This window comes from Mercenaria mercenaria, chromosome 4 (genome assembly GCF_021730395.1).
Source record: "Mercenaria mercenaria strain notata chromosome 4, MADL_Memer_1, whole genome shotgun sequence".
Lineage (NCBI taxonomy): Eukaryota > Metazoa > Mollusca > Bivalvia > Venerida > Veneridae > Mercenaria > Mercenaria mercenaria.
The window spans coordinates 84913992-84935798 of record NC_069364.1 but is presented as its reverse complement, the minus strand read 5'-3'; the positions used below and the strand labels follow the sequence as shown (position 1 = coordinate 84935798).

At 37.2% G+C, this 21807-nt stretch overlaps 3 protein-coding genes across 3 annotated transcripts; all 3 read right to left on the bottom strand.

Moving 5' to 3' along the window:
• Positions 1-6994: 6994 nt before the first annotated feature.
• LOC123552341 (trophoblast glycoprotein-like) lies at positions 6995-9517 on the bottom strand. The gene has a single exon (XM_045341929.2). The coding sequence runs from the start codon at positions 9438-9440 to the stop codon at positions 8208-8210; it is 1233 nt and encodes a 410-aa protein (XP_045197864.2). The 5' UTR covers positions 9441-9517; the 3' UTR covers positions 6995-8207.
• A 7924-nt stretch (positions 9518-17441) lies between these two features.
• LOC123526990 (uncharacterized) lies at positions 17442-18791 on the bottom strand. Its single transcript, XM_045306245.2, has one exon. It carries the CDS (start codon positions 18789-18791, stop codon positions 17442-17444), a length of 1350 nt encoding a protein of 449 aa, XP_045162180.2.
• An 800-nt stretch (positions 18792-19591) lies between these two features.
• On the bottom strand, positions 19592-21212 carry LOC128556688 (uncharacterized). The gene is made up of 2 exons (XM_053542316.1): positions 20870-21212; positions 19592-20661 (listed from the first exon to the last, which is right to left on the bottom strand). The coding sequence occupies exons 1-2, from the start codon at positions 21210-21212 to the stop codon at positions 19592-19594; spliced, it is 1413 nt and encodes a 470-aa protein (XP_053398291.1).
• Positions 21213-21807: the final 595 nt, after the last annotated feature.

The window sequence follows — 21807 nt, the reverse complement described above, 5'->3', positions numbered from 1 at the left end:
TTTTATTTAGCCTTTATCCCCAAGGTAAACAACTTAATTACGAACTGTAACAACGGTTTGATTTTAGTGGATATGTAGCAAGAACTGTCTACGGACAGCAACGCTCGACTATTCAAAAGCATTGTCACTAAGAAAGTTGAAATGTAAAATATAGACATAAACAAGCGCAAAAAGGGCAACAATTTTGCTTACTGAGAGAAAACAGATTATATTTAAATATTGTAGAGATGGAAAGTTGCATAACTTTGTGAAAAAGCAAAAACAAATTTTGTGAACACTGTGCATTGTAACTCAGATCATCACAGTAAACAGGTGTGTGAAGTTTCAATCCATCGGACCGTTAGTGCTGTTTTAATACCAGTTTACATGTACAATACTTAGTCAAAATACAGAAAAGAGTTATCGAACCCAGATCATCACAATAAATTTTAATTCGTTTCCGTGAGTGCATACTGAGATACCACTTAATCAAATCAGGACGCAGATGCCGACGAACGGATGAGTGCAATATCTCTATATATTCCTCGAATAGTCGAGCTAAAACCGAAGTAGCCTGTCATTTACTCATTATACGATTATTAATATTTATGTATTGTTTGTTCAACATTCATTAATGACATGGTACACTCGTATTTTTATTGTCACGTTTTTAACAGGTGTCGTGTTTTTAGAGTGCAGGTCATCACCATATGTCTTTACCGTTTACCTTTAAGGACTCTTTATTAAAAGTGATTAACAAATTCGAAAGTAAATGTATATTTTAAGGCGCATAATTTGTTTTAAATTTTCTGACTTCATAAAAAAAGTTCCCCAGACTGTCTCAAATCTCTTTATCAAACGGGTTATATAGAAAAACTTAGTATAAGTCGAGTCCGTCCATTAATCCCATTAAACACATTGGCCCTCAAGGAACAAAATGTGGCTATGAAGTTACCGCCTTAAATACATGTGGATATACAATGTAAGAAGGCATTCAAGTGTACATGATATTCGTACGGTAAAAAAGATGTAGTTCTCTGTTCACGACGTTTCTATTTGAAATAAAGTCGAGAGCACTAAGGACCTTTAACTATTTTAAACGATTCGATTTTGTAAAATTTTGACATGTCTCTGGTTCTTAAAATTTCACAAATGTGCTCTCAGTATTTGAAAGAAACTATCAATTTTCAATTAAGCTTCAGTTTTTTAATACGATACTTTTCGTATATTATTACCTATAGATAATAAATGTGCTAGCTTGTTGCGATATCATTATAAGTGACAGCTAATCCCCAAATATGTGTTCTATTATTCTAGTAATCTCTTGCTTGTTTTCGTTTGTTCAAAGGTGTCAACTGTCAAAAGATTACAAGAATGATAGAAGGAATTATGTGTTACTTAAACGATATGCAAAAAGTATGTTACAGTCTGCCTTATCGCTCATGCCTATTTCACATTTGGCCGGAACCCGTAGACTACCCGTATCCTCCATTCCGTGCGGAGGCAGGAGGCGGCACTGCGATTTTCGTACAGATTCACGGACACCGCAACCTCTACGATTTTGTTTAGCGAAAAGTTATACTTTGAAAAAATCGTAAGCCCGTAGCCCGTAGACATGTCGCAGGTCCCCGCACGGGCATCGTTAGGAGGCCGCGCGCTGATCGTGCAGCCAACGCACAATTTTCCGTGGACATGGTGCCCAAAAGAAATCGTACGGAGATTGTAGACTCGTGGGACCTTCGTGCAGTATCCGTGAAATCGCACAGATATTGAGCAATCAGCGCTCTGCAACCCTAAGCGGCCGCACCATTGCCGTGCGGCAGCCTTGATATTGGCAAAACATTTTTTCACATGAAGTTTTATATATTGGCCTATCCTCCGCCATTGCTTGCACGGAAATGCCTGTACTGGCGTGGAACTAACTTCGTCGCACGACCTGGACAACGGCAACTGCACAACATGAAATTTACTTAGATTTCCGTATAATTCCCTTTTCCCTATCTCGCAAGGTTCCGTATGGATTTCCCTCTGCCGGCTTCCCCATAGAAATCGCCTTGTTACAAAAAAATTGGCCCCTTCTCGATTCTATGTATATATCTATTTTTATAACACATACGCACGCCTAGCACATTTTCATGATTATGCCACAAAAAAGAAATGCTCCAATAGAAAAATGTTGATAGACTAACTTGTATTCATAGCACGTCGTTCGGGTTACAAATTTAATGTTGAAATATCGAGTGCCGTTTCACTTCGCACGAATGTGACGCGTGTAACATACATCACATATCCGCTACCACAGCTTCGAAACCGTCACGGTGCCATAATTGGAACAAATACGTTGTAATATAGAATATCCCGACAATGCACTCAAATTTGCTAATAAACAACGGAATGTATAATACCTCCCCGCAACATTTCAACACAAGCGCAGAATGCATTTCACGGTGAAGACAGGTAATCAATGAAATTGCCGTGTAATTCATCAGCTAGCGGCAACACTTAATGAACTGAAAAAAAATGTAAATAAGGATTATGGCTACTGAAATACACCAAGATTCATAGCCACGGAGAGCATATTGCCTCACCCTGGAACGACCGAATTCACGACCTCGCGACCCGTATATCTGCGCTCTCCGTACTGGTTTTACTGAAATGCATACCAGTGTTTTTGCAAGTGATAAACACTGAATGCATAATTTTATTATACTGCGGATAAACAAGACCACACTGCGCTTTACAGCGACTGAGAACATAATATTTACAATTACGTCGGCAATAATGTTCAGACAGGATGTTATAATGGTTGTAATATGAAAATTATGCACGAATGTAGATCGCTAGGAGATAAAGGATGATACCATAAAGAGACTGTTTTTACACTAAAGTGAATATCTCGGTGATATAATATCTTATGCGGAATGCCCTACATGTAGCCAGTTGAAGCATTTATTGGAAATCGTTCTGTTGCTTTTTAAAATATAGACATGTCTGAAGAGTTTTAAAAGACAGAGTTTTAAAAGACAGGTCTTTGACTGTTCGAAAGACGGCACGACAGACGCGTTTCAAAGACGACACGGCTGACGGCGTTTAAAAGACTACACGGTTGAAGGTTTTCAAAAGACGATATAGCTGAGTTAAAGACGACACTGTTGCAGCTTTTTAAAAGATGACAAGACTGAAACTCCTGAAAGTGCGACATGACTAACACTTGGCTGAAGCTTTGTAAATGACGACATGGCTGGTTTCTTTAAACATACTAGTAGCTAATATAAAATGAACAAGAGAACCGCCTACGGGTGCCATCGCTCGTCTGCAAGTGCTGGTCAGTATGTATGAAAAGGGTCATAGTTCAGATTTTTTAAGTACAAAAAGGGTCGTAATTCTGACGAAATGCATATCAGAGTTAATCACCTAATGGTGATAAACACGTGCGCAAAGTTTCAAAGTTGTAGCTCTTACAGTGTGTGAGAAAAGGTGGACCTAAACAAAACAATTTTAACCAAGAAACTAACTTTTTCTAAGTACAAAAAGGGCCATAGTTTTGACAAAATGCATATCAGAGTTATTTTGGCCTACTGAGTCAACTAATGATGACTAACAAGTGCGCAAAGTTTCAAAGCTGTAGCTCTTATGGTTTTTGAGAAAAGGTGAACCTAAACAAAAACTTTAACCAACGCCGACAATTAAGTGACGACAATACTTCGTAGATTTTATTCAAAAATTAGACGAGCTAATAAATAAAACCTTTTAACAAACTAATGGAGAAAAGAAAACGTTTAGAAGACAGTAATTCCAACTCTCACTGATAAACTTCACTTAATTCATTCAAGTTGATCATTGAAATATGCGATGATGCACTATAACTTTCTAATAATGTCAGGTGATGAATTAGTACTGTGGGTAATCTGGATACGATAAGCAACAGCCAACGACAACAGGAACCACTCCATTCTAATAGCAACATCTCAAGAGGTGGAAAAGTACAAGCTAACGTATCGGTAAATGAAAGAAAAGTGCTTACTTCTGCTGAAAAGAGTAAAACTGTCAACATTTAAAAGAGATTTACTTGAACTCCTTTACTTCAATTTACTCTTGGCATATCCGAGCACGAGGCCATTACTCCAGTATGAGGAACGTAAAACTGTAATTGGTGTCTCAAGTTAGATATGGGGTGGGGGATATGGTGTGGGGGTGAGGGAGGGAGAGAATAAACAGTCTGGAAACTTTGATATTCGTACGTGTATTTGGCTTTAATTTGTAAAAAAAAAATATACATAAAAATCAATTGTAGAAGCTAAATGAAGGTAAAAGTTTAAATGTAAAATTTTAAGTCCGTAATAAATAACAACATTTCATCTCTGGTATCCCTTCCACTACATCAACATTCAATTATAACAAATCGCACATCAATGCCTGTCTTGATACATGAAACACTAACCGCATTGTTTTTTTTTTTTTTTTTTAACCTTTAGCATGCTAGATAAATTGTCGTCTGCTGGAAATGTCGTCTGCTAAAATTGTAAAGTTCATTCAGTTTGCTCCAAAATTGGAAGAAATATTGTCAGAGTAGCAAACAGCTTGGAACATGATCAGATCTGGTTCCAAGCTGTTTGCCATGCTGTTTAAATTGGCAACAGGCTAAGGGTTAAAACACTAATGACTAATTTATTTATCGCGGAATACAAGACCACCTGTCTAACAGCGATTGAGAAATAATAGTATTACAATTACGTCGCATAATTACAGACAGGATTTGTAATGGTTGTAATATGAAATATGCAGAATGTATGCTTTGAGAAAAGATGACCATAAGAGACTGTTTATACATAAGGAATATTCGGTGATAATAAAATTTATGTGATACATGTAGGCAGTTTGAGATTTATGGAATCATTCTGTTCTTAAATATAGATTCTACGGTTTAAAAATGAATGTCTGTACTTTCGAAGACAGGTGACGTGTTACAAAGACTATGTACACGTTGAAGGTTTCAAAAGCGATAAGCTGAGTTCATGGCGACATTTTGAGCTTTTTATAAAGATGTCATGCAGAATTAAAAGTCGGATTGATATTGCTAACTTGTACAATGACGACATGGTGAGTTTCTTGACAGCTATAAATGAACAAGGCCGTCTACGGGTGCGTCTGTCGTCTGCATGCTGGTCGTCTGTTAAAAGGTCATATTAGATTTTTAGTACAAAAAGGTCGTTTTCTGACGAAATGCATATCAGTTAATGGTTTGCAGACAGTTATCCTAATGTGATAAATCAGGTGCGCAGTTTCAAAGTGGTGTCATTACAGGGGTAGAAACAGGTGACTAAGACAAAAAATACCAAGAAAACACTTGTTAAGTATAAAAGGGCCTATTTTACAAAATATTTCAGAGTTATTTTGCTAGATCAATGTATGATGACAAACAAGTGTCAAGTTTCAAAAGGTAGCTCTATGGTTTTAGAAAGGTGAACTACAAAACTTAACAGCCGACATTAAGGATCTCGTAATTTTTTCAAAATAGAGTAAAATAACCTTTTAAAGACAATAGAGGCTTAGAACAGTAATTCAATTCATGATAAACTTCATTCAAGTTGATCATTGAATTCGATGATGATATAACCTAATATGATGATGAATCTATGCCGGGTATCGATACATAGACGGCCATCTGGACAGGACACTCATAATAAACATTCAGAGTGGTATGTACAAGCAGTTCGGTAAATGAAAGAAAAGTGTTACTCTGTGAAGTAAAATTGTCACATTAAGGATGTATAAATCTTTACTTCAATTTATCTTGGCATATTTGAGCAGAGGATTATCCAGTGATGGGAATAACTGAATGTGTCCAAGTTAATAGGGGTGGGATATGTTGGGGTAAAACAGGTATGAGGGGGAAGAATAACAGTCTGGAAACTTTGATATTCGTAGTGATGGCTTATTTTTAAATAAAAAATTTACATAAATTTGTAGAGTCAAATGAGGTAAAAGTTTAATGTAAATTTTAGCCGTAATAAATAAAATTGTCATCTGGGTCAAACCTTCACTACTCAAATCAAAAACAAATGCCATATGCTGTCTTGCATAAGGAACTACGCATTTTTATTTTTTATGATTTTTAAACTTTAGCATTAGATAAAATTGTCGTCTGTGGAAATGTCTCTGCGTAAAATTGAAGTTCATCAGTTTGCTCCAACAAGGAAGAATTATATGTCATAGAGTAGAACAATTGGATACCTGATCAACGCCGATTACGGCTTCTGAATCTGGTCCAAGTTTGCAAATGGGTTAATCTGGCTGCAAAGTAGGTATAGTAAACTATGATAATTAACTTTATCAGACGATGTACCTTTAGTCAATAGATTTTGAAATGTAGATGTATTAATTCGATGATTTACGATAAATTTGTTCTGTGATATATTGATTAGCTTTGAACAATGCCAAGGAGGTTGTATAATAGTTGGGGTACATAGAAACGTTTATTTAGGGCAGTTTGTGTAAAGAATAATTCTTTTAACTTAATATATTTAGGTCAATTAATAATAGTGAAAATTTATTTACCATGACTAATCAACAATATATAGAGGGCCAAACTGAGAACTTAGAATATGTATTTATGCTATATTTTACAGAGTCTGGCGTATTAACATCTTTGTTTTTTTGTGGTTTAAATAACGTCACACAGACACAATTACATGTTATAATCTAACTTTCCAGCTTTAAACGGTAGAGTATTGTAAGACAGCCTACCCGCAATAAAAAATTGAGAAGGAATGAAAGCTTTGTTTATATCTTACACAAGTTGCTAACTTCAACAATTTACTGAATTAGGAATACTTGAATATTTTGAAATATGACCATTAAAAGGGCCATAATGTCTATATATTTGTGATACTCATATATGTCATATTATCTGTTATGAACATAATATATATCTGATAGTTTCTTGTTGTTATTTGTTATCAGCATTCTCATATATCTGTCATAGATTTGTATATTTAACAAACGAAGTAGAAAGTACTATTGAATAAATTCATTTTTATTACCTCCCTTTATGACTCTTAAGAGTTCATGTGCAACACCAAATAGTAGTGCTTTTAAATAGAATTTCAGTATATTATGAACTTTGACCTTATGTAATACTGTTAAATGTGTATGTAAAGAATAACAGCCATTTCATCTCACTTCTGAAATGAATAAAGTACCGGTATATGTTCTATTTAAACCATGTAATTATGCATTTACAAAACAATTATAAACTGAAACAGCAGAACTGCATAATGTAGATTATATAAGCCACAATGAATGATACTTTATAGTCATATACTTGGAATGCATGAACATACATGTCATTAAAATGAATATAAAACTATTTACAAACTAAAACACATTATGTAACAGAGATTCAAAATATACAATTACAATGTTATTTAAAACGAATACGATCTGCATATCACAAAAAAAAAAACTGTGAAAATGTACAAAGTGCCTGAAATATATAACTTTAAAATACAACCTTATTCTTAAAATGTGAATTTTTAAGAGAAGTATTATAAAAAGACACAACCCAGAAGTAAAAAAAATAAACGAACAACATTAAAGCACCATCATTTATCATCATTGTAATAACGGCCATTCTCAATAAAATATACACTTTGTTACAAGTGGGGTTTTTGATACCTTTGAATTTAGTATGCAAGGCAAAAATGTGAAAGTGTTAATACTTTACAGAATCCTAGCACACTTACACATCGCACCCGCTCACCTATATGGAGCATGAAATTTGTATAGTATATATACATTATATCTATATATCTAAGATGCATCTATAGGTAAATTGTTTTGCAGCTGTTTAACAACACATTGGAATATACAGTAAATGGGGGCGGTTTAGTAAATACTTCGTTTTCTCAGGGACAGGCAAATGGCCCCACATAAAACTGATAAAGTGAAATTATATTATTTCTGAGGTGTGATTATTACAGTATAACCTCTATTAACAACATCTAGCCAGACATTCTGTTTGTGTGACTTGAACAAAAAGTCACCTCTCTAAAATAAAACAGACGTTTCTCTGTAGAAGAAACACATGTGTTGTTTTATCTAATAAATATAATTCAACTAAAATTAACAATCAAACTAATAGTTCATTAAGATAAGTGAACGCTTTGAACTCCCCATTGACTTTACTTTGGCATGGAATATTTAAAGCACAATCCTGTCATGTTATTCTATATCACAGCAACTTCTTGCACAGAGGCGTATCCTTGGTGTGACCGGAAGCGCATATTCGGAACTCTTTTCTTCCACTTTTTGCATACAAGTTTTACTTTTTCTCTGTGTACAACCAGGAAAGCGATCAGGGTTAATCCAACTACTGCAAATATTATGCCAGTCACTACTTTAACAGCGGTGTTGGACGGAGGTCCGAGCATTTCACATTTCAGGTCTGAGAGGGACAGGCTCAAGATGGGTATATTCGTGTAAGAAGAATGATACCCACTGGCACATTTCAGTTCCTTTTTGTTTAAAATCGTGACTTTTGTGGCGTTCAACCATTTCCAAGTTTGGATAAGTCCACAGTCACAACTGTATGGATTGTTGTCCAGCTTAACTTCTGTCAAGTTATGTAAGTTTTCGAGTTTGTCCATGAACTCCTGTGGTAACACCGTCATTCGGTTGTATGAAAAATCAAGCTTCTCGAGGTTTTCCAAACAATCTGGTTTTGTTGGTAAAGAAGGATCCTCCAAATTATTGTGAGAAAGATCTAATGTTTTCAATGATGTCAGCTGACAGAACGAGTTGGCAGCCGAGACCGAAAATGAAAAGAATTCATTGTAACCAAGTTTCAGTGTTTCGAGAGAAGTCATATCCGTTTCGTTGAAAACTCTTGCTAGTTTGGTGATGTGTAGATAACCATCCCAGACCTCTTCAAACGTGTTGGTTAAGTCTAAATGCTTAAGACTTTCGATTGACGTGAAGTAGCCTGTTTTGTTTGGCCCTCTATCAACTTGCCATGCGTTGTTGCTTAAAATTAGAGTCTCTAATTTTGGTGCACAATGAAAACTCTTTCCATGTATTGTGGAAATGCTGTTATTTGATAAGTCCACTTTCTTTAACTTATGCAATACAAGAGATGTATCTTGTCTGCAGGATCCAAACGTGTTTTGTGGTAATTCCTTTAAATTGCAACCAGTAATAGTTATATCAATAACGTCATCTTTGATGTAGTGAAATAGTTTTGTTATATCATGTTTTAACTTCACTTCGTTGTGACACGTGACGTTTGTATCCGTACAAATACAATTTTCAAAATGACCTTTACAATAATCCATGCTTTCTGACACATAAATACCTAACACACACAATAAATAAAGTTTGACAAGCATTTTGCTGTCTACACGCCAAAATATGTTATAAAATCCAAAGTTATGTCGCACCTGTGTAGTGAACGCCATTTTCATTTACCTGTGTAAACTTATAATGTTTGTCTCGTCTGCGCAGTTTATGTTACGCCTGAGTGGTAGGTACACAAAGTACAGTAATAAATCTCCTGATAAACCGCTTACATCGATACAACGGAGGAGTTTATGACTAATTTTCAAACAATCGGTATTTTTATATATTAGATATAACTGAATTGACCTTCCCTGCACAAATTCATTCTAAACACAGTGGCACAAAATGTACTGAATTTATGCGAATTATAGTTTTTTGCAGCGCTCAACGTCCCACGGTGTTTTAATTAGTATCAGTTATTACTTTTGTTGAAGGCATTTTAATATTGTGATGAAAGTGTTGGTATAGTATGCTTTCAAATATAATTCAACTTAGGATTTTTATTTATAGTCGGATGTAAAAAAATGCAACAGTAGCTATTAATAGCTATTGTCCGAAAATCGTATTTATGTTTTATGCATATATGTATGCCACAGCAAAGCTAAAACCTTTAATTAGTTAATAAAAATGGACCTAAATGACAAATTAATATTCAGTCAGAATTTAATCACAACAATATGATAAATCACTCTGTTTATATAAGAAAAATTTTGTATGTGCGTGCGTGTGGTTGATTAATTTTTATTACATAATTGTAGAGGCTATATAATAATGAAAAACGAACGCAATTGTTTCCGACTGACCATCTCGAAATTTCAACTTACTCTCGCAAAGTTTCGATATACAGAACGATTTGATAAAAGACATTGTATCTGAAATCATTCGTTCTCCACCTCTTACTCATGTGGGGAAGTTGGCAGTTATTTGCATAGAACAGGTTGTACTGGTACAGAATCCGGGAACACCGGTTAGGTTAACTGCCCGCCGTTAAATAACTGAATACTGTTGAAAAACGGCGTTAAACCCGAAACAAACAAACATAAAAATTGATGTATATTTAAAAATGCAGAAGCCGTCAAAAAGCTCTACACTTCATTGTTAGCTGCATTTCTGAAGGAAAGGAGACAGCAAGCAATCTCCTCAAGTGTGGCCTTAGTCATGTGCATTTTAAGTAGCTATGAAGCTTTCTTTTCAGTGTATGTGCGGACTGAAATTCATTCTTGTTCATCACATAGTAAAAATGACGGGAAGTCATTTAATTCAAGTTTCGTTTCATTGTCATGTTATATACAAGAGACACTGTAATTGTCTGTATTGTTGTTCAACTTAATGCATACATTAAAGACTGATTTTGAATTAGCAATATACCATAAGTTACTTAAGTAGATATGAAAATTCGCCTTATTATCCGTTATGTAAGAAAATAAAGTAAACAAAAGGATTGCTGCATTATACTTTCTAATCCATAGTATAAGATTTTGACCAGAAAGGTATTACAAAAGATAGATGCAGATTTTTGCTTTACATACGGAATAAAACGGAAATTACTCAAAATAAATGTTTTATATATTTTAAATAATAGATTTTCATCACGTAGTTGTGTCATTCTGAACCACATAAACCACACATTAACTATAATAGAGTATGTGAAAGTGGGGTATTAGTCACAATCTGCTTTATATTTAAGGTTCTTGTTAGTTCCGTTTCGGTAATTGTCTTATTATATTGTCAGTTGATATTTTGTATTTATTTAAGGAAAATGAAATTAAAGAAATCTTCCATGCGTTCATATAAGGAATCATAACTGAGGTGTATTAGGTACGAAGGACAATGATGGTATTTCTTGGCAGAAGATTTAGTAACATAATTGTGGTTTAAAACATTAAGCTTACTTTTGATGTATGTATTCAACAGAACGGATGTGCAAATCAGTAGTATGTAATTACTAAACATTCAGTTTCTATTGATTTCTAATCTAAAAGTGATTTCATTGACCTACCCCAATCAAAATCCTGGGAAAAGTGCTGTTTAGTTAAATTAAAAGTCCATCACGAACATTAAAGAAATAAGATACACCGTCATGCGATGCAACTGTAGCCACCGCACACTGCGTTGGGATCATTTTTTGGTCGATTATTTTTTACGATGAAAATTCACCGATTAAGAAGAAATGGTTGTTGCTCGACAGTGTCATACTTACGATTTGATACAAACGTGCTCAAGGGTCGCTTTGTACAAGATTTTACCATTTAAAACAGAAGGAATTTAACGTTAGTCAAACTCTTGCGAAAGAAGCCCAAGATTTCAAGGTAATAACAAGCACCTTGCACTAATGGTCTTTCGATGAAGTAGAGTTCTATTTTTTTTTCCAAGTGTTTTCCCACAGCCCAACAGAGTAAGGAAATTATTTTTAAGTAGTGTGAATTCTAAGTGTTCTTTTTATTAATGACATAGAAACCAGATAAACATTGATAATATTGTTATCATTTATGCCAATCGTTATATCACTCCAAAGCTAAAACAGGTAAATCAGTTATAATCTATCTGGTATTAACTGTGATATGCAATATTTAAGATAGTAGTTCGCACAAGTTCACATAATTACCCGTGACCAAATATGGCTCTTTTCGAGAAAACCAGATATGATCAGTTATTATTTAAAGAAAAATGATTTGTCGGTACTTTCTGAAACTGTTAGTCATCAAACTGACCGTGTTCAATTGATTATTCATGCACTGACTTTTAAAATTGTTGATTCAGAGGTTCAGGGTTTTATCATAGTAACAGGAACGTAAATGAAACACGTTTATACTCATTTGAACGTCAGCGTTAAGTTAGAAGTTGAACAGTAAAATCTGTGTTAGAACATTATATAGCAGTAAGAGCGGTGTTGCTGCCTTTACTGTGCTTGAAGTTAGAGCAACAACAACACTGTTATTGCCGTGCTTGAAGTTAGAGCAACAAAACACGTTATCCGTGTTGAAGTTAAGAAAACCTGTTATTGCCGTCTTGAAGTTAGCAACAACAACATGTTATTGTCGCTAGTAAGCAAAACAACTGTTATTGCGTGCTGAGTTAGACAACACAACATGTTGTGCTGAATTAGCAACAACAGTATTGCGTTTCTATGAAGTTACAACAGAACAACTGTATTATGTGTTAATTTGCATTATCGTACACAATATGTTTCTGTTTGATACATACAGCAGTAACAAATCTAGTAAGAAAGTGTAGCGATACCTCATGAAATCAATTTTAGCAATTAATGTACTATATGCGGACGAAAACGTTCAAATATGTTTGAAAAAGAATTTATGACATTTTTCAATGCCAGAATGGGCTCGAACCATTGTTACTTCTCTAATTCAAAACATTCAGGAGAGTATGTAGATTCATTGAATCAATACTTTTCAAAAAGTAGTAGATGTTACACTACCGGCGGACTTCTAGGATGCCGATGGCATACGGTCAAAGAAGGCCTCATTACGACAAATGAACGTGCTCAGTTACTGTAAATTTTACCCATAAACTTTAGCGAAGATTGGCCGACTAAAGTCATCGCCGGAGACTATATGATATAACCTGTGTACAATCTAATGCATCATATGCCGACAAAAATATTTTTAAAAATGTTTAAAACTTTAGTTTTGTTCTTTTTTTTTTGTCAAGAATTAGACTCGAATCCATGTTACAGCTGTAATTCACAACGTTTAGGTTGGCTTGAGAATGAATGGAACCATGTCGATTTATTGCTGGTATGCCTGTACAATAAAAACTACATTTTAATGTTGCCGAAAGTTCTCAATATGCAGGCAGTATATTTGCCGAAAACGGCCAGATTTTGAATTGACCATGTTTGGCTGCTCAGATACTGTTTTATTCTGTACCGAAACGATTTCATCGAGCGAAGAATTGCTCGCTGAGGACAATAAAATACAGACGAAGAAACCGTTTCAAAGAAAGCAATCCATTATGTGCCTATGTGCCAATGTGAAATGTGCACAGACGCTGCGGTATTCTGCACCGAAAAGATGGACTCTTATCACGATTTAGTCTGCTTAGGTCATCGTCGAGGACTTTATGAGACACACTTTGCAATCACTTTTAGCAATTAACTTTATTTTATATTAAGCATAATTCCTTCCTTTTTTATGACAACATATACAATGTACATATACAAAACATTCTAAGAAAGGTAAAAGGTTGGACCACAATTTCATATAGCATTAGTAGTTCGGTCCGTCCCAGAAGGTATATTTAAAGGAAAATTTTTATATTATTGATTGCATTGTATTTTTATGAAAAATGACAAGATGTAATTGGAAGAGTACGAAGTTAAGCGAAGTGAATAACAACAATGTTGAAGAAGTAGGAATGACTTAACTGTAGAAATTAAAAGAAAGCGAGACAGATAGAAATACAAGAAGATGGAGAGTCCGATGTCTTGGGTCGTAACTTGATGAGGAGCAATTAAGGCCTTGTATTCCTGAAAAGAACGATCCAGTTTGTGAAAAATCATATTTTTTGTTATTCTTCATATGTCAGATAATGGGCTCGAATCCTTGTGTCTGCAGTAAATCACATGGTAGTGGTGTGTGGGTGGGGGGGGGGGGGGGGGGGGGGGGGGGGGGGGGAAAGGAGGTGTACTGAACCATGAGCGTATATTTGCCTTATGTATGTACAAAAATATTACATATTGCCAACGGATTTTTCGGACACCGACGACATACGTCCAAAGAAGGCCTAATTACGAAACTGAAGCATATTTAGATGCTTACTATATAAGCATCTTTTACTGGTTGATGATGCGGATGGAAATATCTGACTCGAGGGTAACTGTATAGACGGTAACAAGTTTCTGCCGAGTTACTGCGGTACAAAAACCGAGAGGCATGTATTTCCATTCGCACCTTCAACTAGTGGCAATTTTTTTCTTGCAAGCTTTATTCATCGACTGATAAAGAAACAAAAACGAAGTACAATCGTATGAATTTACGCATTTATTCTTATGACAGCAAGTGAGTCATCGTACACCCACAAAGGGCTCATGAACAGACTCAATCAAACCGAGTCTGCAATTTTCACTGTTTGCCTTGTTCTCGGTGCTTCCGAGGGATCTACTTTCCAGATTTTATTCCAACACCGACAAAAAAACGGGAAAATCCTGTCCGGTATGCAAGGAACTGCTGAATTCTGTACCGAAATGATAGACTTCAGTAAAAAATAGGTTTTAGAATTTTTATGAGGTACAATATGAAATCAGGTTGCCGGGTCAATTTATGCATTATGCGCCGACGGCGAACAATGAAATGTGTCGAAAACAGTGATTTTGAGCATATATACAGTTGTCCCAAAATGGACTCGAATCCTTGATACTGCCTTAATTCACATCTTAAAGGAGGGATTGAGGATGCATTGTACAATGTAGGTATATTGCTGGTATGCCTGTCCCAAAATAGTTCACATTATGTTGCCGACGGATTTTTAGGATGCCAACGGCATCTACCCAACGAAATTGATAATGTTTTTTTGTGCTTATATACTGCTGTACTCTGCATTGAAATAGTGGACTCGAGCCAATGTTTGCTCATCTTAGGTCATTGTTGGAGTCTATATGAGATACAATATGAAATCATTTTCAGCAATTGAAGCATAATGTGCCGACGATGAATGATGAAGTCTGTTGAAAATGTTCAGCATTTTAAGTTGCCAAAGGATAGATACGTATCATTGTTACAGTTGTGATTAATAGATTAAATGACCAGTATTCTAGTGATCTAGATTTTTACCCTAAATAACCAGAGTTCAAAGTCGACCTATGTTTGATAAAGGCAAGGCCTTGTTCTGATAAGGTTTCATAAAGATCCAGTAGAAAATATCGCCTCTAATGTATTAACAATGCTTTATAATGATATAACATCATGGCCTAGTGAAATCCAATTTTAACAAGATTTAGATTTAACAAAGTCAAATATTCGAATCAGGTTTCATAATTATGGCCTTGAGTGTGAAACAATGTTCTTCTATAATTTGACGCAGTGGCTGATGTGATGGTAAGACCAGTAAAAGTAGAGTGGACAAGAAAAAATATATACAGTATCTCTGGCACAAAAATGTGACATTAACCTTAACGGCAGGGACATGAACCTTTCCGCGACATATCGCATTGTAATTTTGTGAATCTGAATGCCATTTTTTAATATCCATGCATATTAGAATATAGAGCTAATACGAATGACATTAAATCTTTGACCTCTAAGTATGCCCTTGATATTAAGATAAGGATTTAGGTCTTACTCGCGAGACGTAGTCTTGTTACGGCTGTCACTGTGGGGATGTATAATGAACAAACAAACTGCGTTGTGGTTTCCAGATTCGACCTTTACTCTATATGTGTTATGTGTAACAAAAACAACGTTACGTAGGAAGTGACGTCAACGTAAACGCGGTACGTCACGTAACATAAATGCGCTATAAATATGTTATCGATTCCCGACATACTCGGGGCCGCGAAAAGTAATCAGAATAGAATAAAATATTTTAATAACATAATTACCCTAAAGAAACCACTATTACTTAAGAAACATTCTTACGTAAAACACATCTTACATGGAACACAGTCTCTGATTCAATTATCAATTTTCTTTGAATTTTCACAGTCACTTCATGATTCACAGTCACTTCATGAAAGTTAATACACTTCTAGAGGATACAATTTCACAATTGCGCGATTTGTAAGTCCATTTTGAGTTCGAATTTTAGCACTTCGAATAAGTCCATCTTTTCCTGGAACTAGTTCTTCAACCACAGCAAGTTTCCAAAGCGAACGGGGAACATCGTCATGGACCAGCACAACGTCTCCAACAGATATCGTCTGGTCATTTCTGCCTGTCGTCTGATGACGTTCTCTTAAAGCGGTTAAGTATTCGTGACGCCATCTATCCCGGAAGTGGTTGATCATCGTCCTTTGTAGCGTAGCCCGTTTGATAACTGACGGGCGGTCACTCGGTACAGGGTTTGTAGGGACATCTTCTTCGTATGGTAGTTTGGTGATTCGTCTGCCGTAAAGTAAGTGTGATGGTGTAAGTACTTCCGGTTCATCTAATGCGCCGGAAGTGACATACGTCAACGGCCTATCGTTAATCATCGCCTCAATTTCCGTAATCACAGTTTGTAACGTTTGGTAGGTGACATAGGACCGTCCCAACACTTTCCTTATCGTTGTTTTCGTCAGACCTATTAGACGTTCCCACATTCCACCGAACCAAGATGCGCGTTTTGGTATCATCTTCCACTCAATTCCTCTGTCGTTGAGTTCTTCTCTAACTGTGATAGACTGGACCAAATCCTGTAACTGTCTGGATGCTGATAAGAAGGTGTTGGCGTTGTCTGACATCATAACGTGAGGAACAGATTTTCTGCTACAAAAACGTCGGAATGCTTGTAGGAATGACTCTGCTGATAGATCTGGAACTAGTTCTAGATGAACTGCTCTCGTAGTAGCGCACGTAAACAAGCATAGGTATGCCTTAACGTCGTTTCTGTTGTTATCTCGAACCAGTAATGCCCCAGTAAAAATCTACTCCTGTGTAGGTAAACGGTTTGACGTCAGAAACTCTGCTCTTTGGTAGTGGAGGTGGATCAGGTGCTGAGTATGGTTTACCAACAATCTTCTTACAACAGGTACATTTACGTAGTATGACCTTCACATTTTGACGGATAGACGGAATCCAGTACTTCTGTCTTAAGAACGTGATAGTTGAACTAACGCCGGTATGTAGTAATCTTGAGTGTGCGTCCTTGATAACCAAGTTGGTGAATGGATGTTTAGCTGGTAACAGGTACGGGTACTTGGTCATTTCGTCTAGTGGTGCATTGTGGATACGTCCACGGCACTTCAAAATTCCATTGTTGAGAAATAATTTAAGTTGTCTAGATAGTGGGAGTTTGTATCTCTTGGTCTGTATATCTTTCACTTCTGCTTGATATTTAGACATCTGGCAGCTTCGTATGCGCACCTTCTCTGCCCTGTGAAGTTCCTCTGTAGTTAAAGTTTGTTGACTTCGAGTGGACCTCCCGCCTCGACAGTTATCTATGAAACGCAGTACATAAGCTGTAACTCTGAGTTACTTTGCCAACGAGCTGAATCTTGACATGTCGACAAAACTGCTGTTGTTTACTGGTAAAGCTGTATCTTCCGATTTGCTAGTAGGTACTGGTTCTGTAATCGTTGCCATAGTAACATAAGTATCTTTTTCTTGCCAAACTGGCCAACTGTCAGGTGTAGTGAGCCATTTAGGTCCGTGGAACCATAGATTACTAATTTTGAAGTGCGATGTCGAAATTCCTCTGGTGAGTAAATCTGCGGGATTGTCCTTCGTCGGGCAATACCTCCATTTTCGGTTTTCGGTCAGCTCGTGGATTTCAGTCACACGGTTCCTAACGAATCGCTGGAGTGTCTTGGACGTCTGGAGCCAGTACAACACAATCTGACTGTCTGACCAAAGGTGTATCTGTGGTATGCTGGTGTTCTGCTTCAGGTGCTTACAGAGTCTGGAACCAATCACTGCAGCCATCAGCTCTAACCTCGGTAACGTTAACTTTTTCAACGGAGCAACACGCGTCTTAGCCATCATCAATGTAGACTGGTTGTCTCTGCAGACGTATGCCGTAGCACCATAAGATAACAAACTAGCGTCGCAGAATATGTGAATACAGGTGTAGTTGGATGTATGCGCTGTATTCTCAAAGTAGTATCTAGGAAACGTAGTGGTTGTCACTGAATTCAAGTCTGTAATTAAACTACGCCATTTTTCTTGTATGTCGTGCGGTAAGGGCATGTCCCATTCAAACTTCTGTTGCCATAATTCTTGGAGAAGTAGCTTCGCTCTGATAGTAACTGGACTAAGTAGACCTAAGGGATCGTAGAGTCGGGACGTATGCTGCAATATTTCTCTCTTGTTAATAATTTGGGTAGTTGGGATGTTCTTCGCTGGATACAATAAAACGTCACTCTCTGTGTCCCATCTCATGCCGAGTACCTTAGGACATCGACCTAAATCTAAGACTGAATCTTTGATTGCTTGCACACGGAGCTTGTTACTGTTAGAACTCCAGGACCTCAGGTTGAAATCTGCAGACGACATTAGCTCACGTGACTCGCTGTAGAACTGTAGAAGCTCATCTTCCTGTTGGAAGCTTGAAATAACGTTGTCAACGTATAGATCTTGTCGTAAGTACTCACTCGCCTTCTTGTCGCTGTTGAGTTCAAGGTGCTTCAATATTGTTGCGCTCAGAATGAAAGGTGATGACGTAGCTCCGAAAAGGACTGCACGAAATCTGTATGTTGTCAAGTCGCTGTCTGGGTTGCTAGGGTCGCTGAGCCATAGAAATCGCGTGACATCTCGATCCTTCTCGTCTAGACCAATATTAAGAAAAGCCTTCTCTATGTCTGTTGCTATGGCGTATCTATTCATTCGAAAACGAAGTAGAATTCCAGTCAAATCATTTAATTCAGGTGGTGTAGACAACAGGCAATCGTTCAGACTAGGCTGGTCACGTGACTTACAACTGCAGTCATACACGATACGGATAGGTGTTGTATTTGACTCCTTCTTTACGTGATGATGTGGTATGTAATGTACAGGGTGGGTGGGGTTGGCGTCTGCATCACATATCTCAATAAATCCGCGTTTCAACTGATCGTCTATGATTTGTCCATAGTTTTTTAGTAAATCCGGTTCTGTTGAAAGTCGTTTAATTGTGTTCTCTGTACGTCTCTTGCAAACTTCGTAGTTGGTAGGAAGCACGGGGTGATCTTCTTTTCAAGGCAGCTTGGCCACATAACGCCCATCTTTGTACGTGATACAGTTTTCTTTATAGGTGTTTAGTATACCGGAAGTAGATGTTTCAGCCTCATCTTCAGATATCCCCATTGATTCGAGCTTCCAAAATCTCTCAAGGTCTGTGACATTAGGTGGCGCTGTAATGACGTTAAACATGTAGCTGGCAGACGACTTTTTATTAGCAACCGGAAGTGGTCCTGACAGTAGATACCCGATCTTTGATTTCACTGCCGTCGGTCCGTTACCCCTGACGACCTCATTCTGGACGATCTGCCAATAGTAGTCGGCTCCAATCAAAAGCGATACCTCGAAATCGTCGTCAGCGTCAGAAATAGGATGCGCAAGTTTAAGACATCTAATATAGTTCATGCATTTCACTTCTTGCTGTAAGTTTGGTAATGGCACGGCAATGGTCGGTACAGTAAGTACGTCTAGCGGTATGGTTCTCCCTGTTCGACGTGTAGAAACACTCTGCCCGTGGGTATATAACGACACTGTTCTGATTTGCCACCAAAACATGCTAAAGATATAGTGTCCGAACCGGTGTGTTTTAATTTCAGTTTCTCAGCAAGCCCTTCTGTAATAAAACACCTCTGCGCGCCTTCATCTAATAATATGTTTGTAGCAGTTGTAATATCATCTTGTGAACTTACTTGAGCGACTGCAGTCTTGAGTAGAACTTTCGACCTTTGATGTGTAGTTGAATGAAGTTGAATAGCGGTTCCCGGTGTTCCCGTTGGACCGGAAGTAGAACTCACGAACGGCGATGCACTTGGATTCAAACCTTGCACAGATGATGGTTGGTCACAAATACTGGAGTGATGTTTTCGCTGACAATTTCTGCACCGGAATTTGGAACGACAATCCGAAACTTGGTGTTTTCCCAGGCAGTTGTAACATAGGCGTTTAGATTTTACGATAGAAAGTCTTTCATCAAGGGTTTTCACTTTTTCACAGTTTAGGGACGTATGTTGATCTCCACAGAATAGACACAGTTTCTTTGATTTATTGTTATCACTGTTAATCGTGCGCGGATGATTTTTTGTTATGTATTTTTTCTTTCCGGTTCCAGTGAATAAAGACGCCGTTGGCACGTGTGGTTCTCTATTGTCGTCGGTCTGATCCACTTCTAAAATGTTAATTTCTCTGGCTATAGCTGGTCTCAAATCTTGCAGTTGCCATCGTGCATTTCCGTGTTCTCGCGCTAAATTCCGTCGTAATTCGGCAGGAAGTTTTTTCATGATTATAGGTACAAGTAAATCTCCATAAGAGTTCTGACATTCACCTAAAGATTCTAATCCCCGGATGTAATTCTCCATTTTGTCATGAAATCTGCGTAGACTCGCCACGCTGTTGTCTGGAATCGGCAGATCTAGAAGCGACTGCATGTAAGTATCTATAATCTTGTGAGATTGTCCGAATCTTTCTTGTAACAAATCTATAGCTTTCTGATAATTTGCGTTAGTCAGTGGAAAACCTGCTATGGCGGTAGATGCAGTGTCTTGCAGTAAGGAACGTAAGTAGTTAAACTTTTGGACATCAGACAGTTTGGTTCAAATGTACAGCAGCCTCATACGAGTCCCAAAATGATTGCCATTGTGCGACATTTCCATCAAACGTCGGTAAGCTCAGTTTAGGTAGTCTATGAAATGATGAATTATCAGATGGTACTCTATGAATAGATCTACTAGAATGAGAAACGTTCTCACCTGATACAGTTCTAGCACTACCGTTAAAATCCTGCGAATCACGGATCACACTGCCGTTATTAGTGTCACTAGACTTCGTGATGTCCTCCTTCAGTTTCCGTAGTTTCAAACGTAAGTCAATGGAATATTCATCACTATCTACCAGTTCTGTTTCCAAATCTTCAACATCTGGATGATTTACAATCTTCTCGTTCAGATTCTTGATGATCTCTGCCTTCTCCTCCATGATTTCGAGCAGGGCTGTCTTCTCCGACTGTGACAACTCGTTGTTGAATTTCTCCAGTTGTATAGAAATAAGACGACGCTGGCCCTCTCTAGTAGAAATAAGCTTTTGTAGATTCATCGTAATGATTGTAGAATTTCTCACGGCACCAACAATGTGGGGATGTATAATGAACAAACAAACTGCGTTGTGGTTTCCAGATTCGACCTTTACTCTATATATGTTATGTGTATCAAAAACAACGTTACGTAGGAAGTGACGTCAACGTAAGCGCGGTACGTCACGTTACATAAATGCGCTATAAATATGTTATCGATTCCCGACAGTCACTTTTGCAAAGTTACTTGATAATCCAACTTAGCACAACAAAATTATTGGCTGGATAAGAGTTTTTGCACGGGCGGACGGACGCACACAGGGGCAGCTGTAACACTATATATGTTTGATGGTTTAGGTATAAAAATGACATATAGAGTGTTAACAATGCTTTTTTTATTTTATGAAATGACCTCATCACCTAGTGTTTGAGCCAAGGTGACCAAGTTACAAACTCCGCCGAGATTTTGTTAACAAAAGCATCTGTCTATGTTTCATAACGACTGTGCTTCAGTTTTGACCCCTTTGACTGTTTGCAGCGAAATTGTGAACGACGGACGACGATAGACGAAGACGGACGACCACAATATCTCACTATGCGTGAGATGATGCTAAAGCA

Coding starts and splice junctions, on each gene's coding strand:
- LOC123552341 (XM_045341929.2), bottom strand. CDS start 9,440: ATGAAAATGGCGTTCACTACACAGGTGCGACATAACTTTGGATTTTAT.
- LOC128556688 (XM_053542316.1), bottom strand. CDS start 21,212: ATGAATCTACAAAAGCTTATTTCTACTAGAGAGGGCCAGCGTCGTCTT. Junction 20,662..20,869: donor TAGTGCTAGAACTGTATCAG/GTGAGAACGTTT, acceptor CCTTACTGCAAG/ACACTGCATCTACCGCCATA.
- LOC123526990 (XM_045306245.2), bottom strand. CDS start 18,791: ATGAATAGATACGCCATAGCAACAGACATAGAGAAGGCTTTTCTTAAT.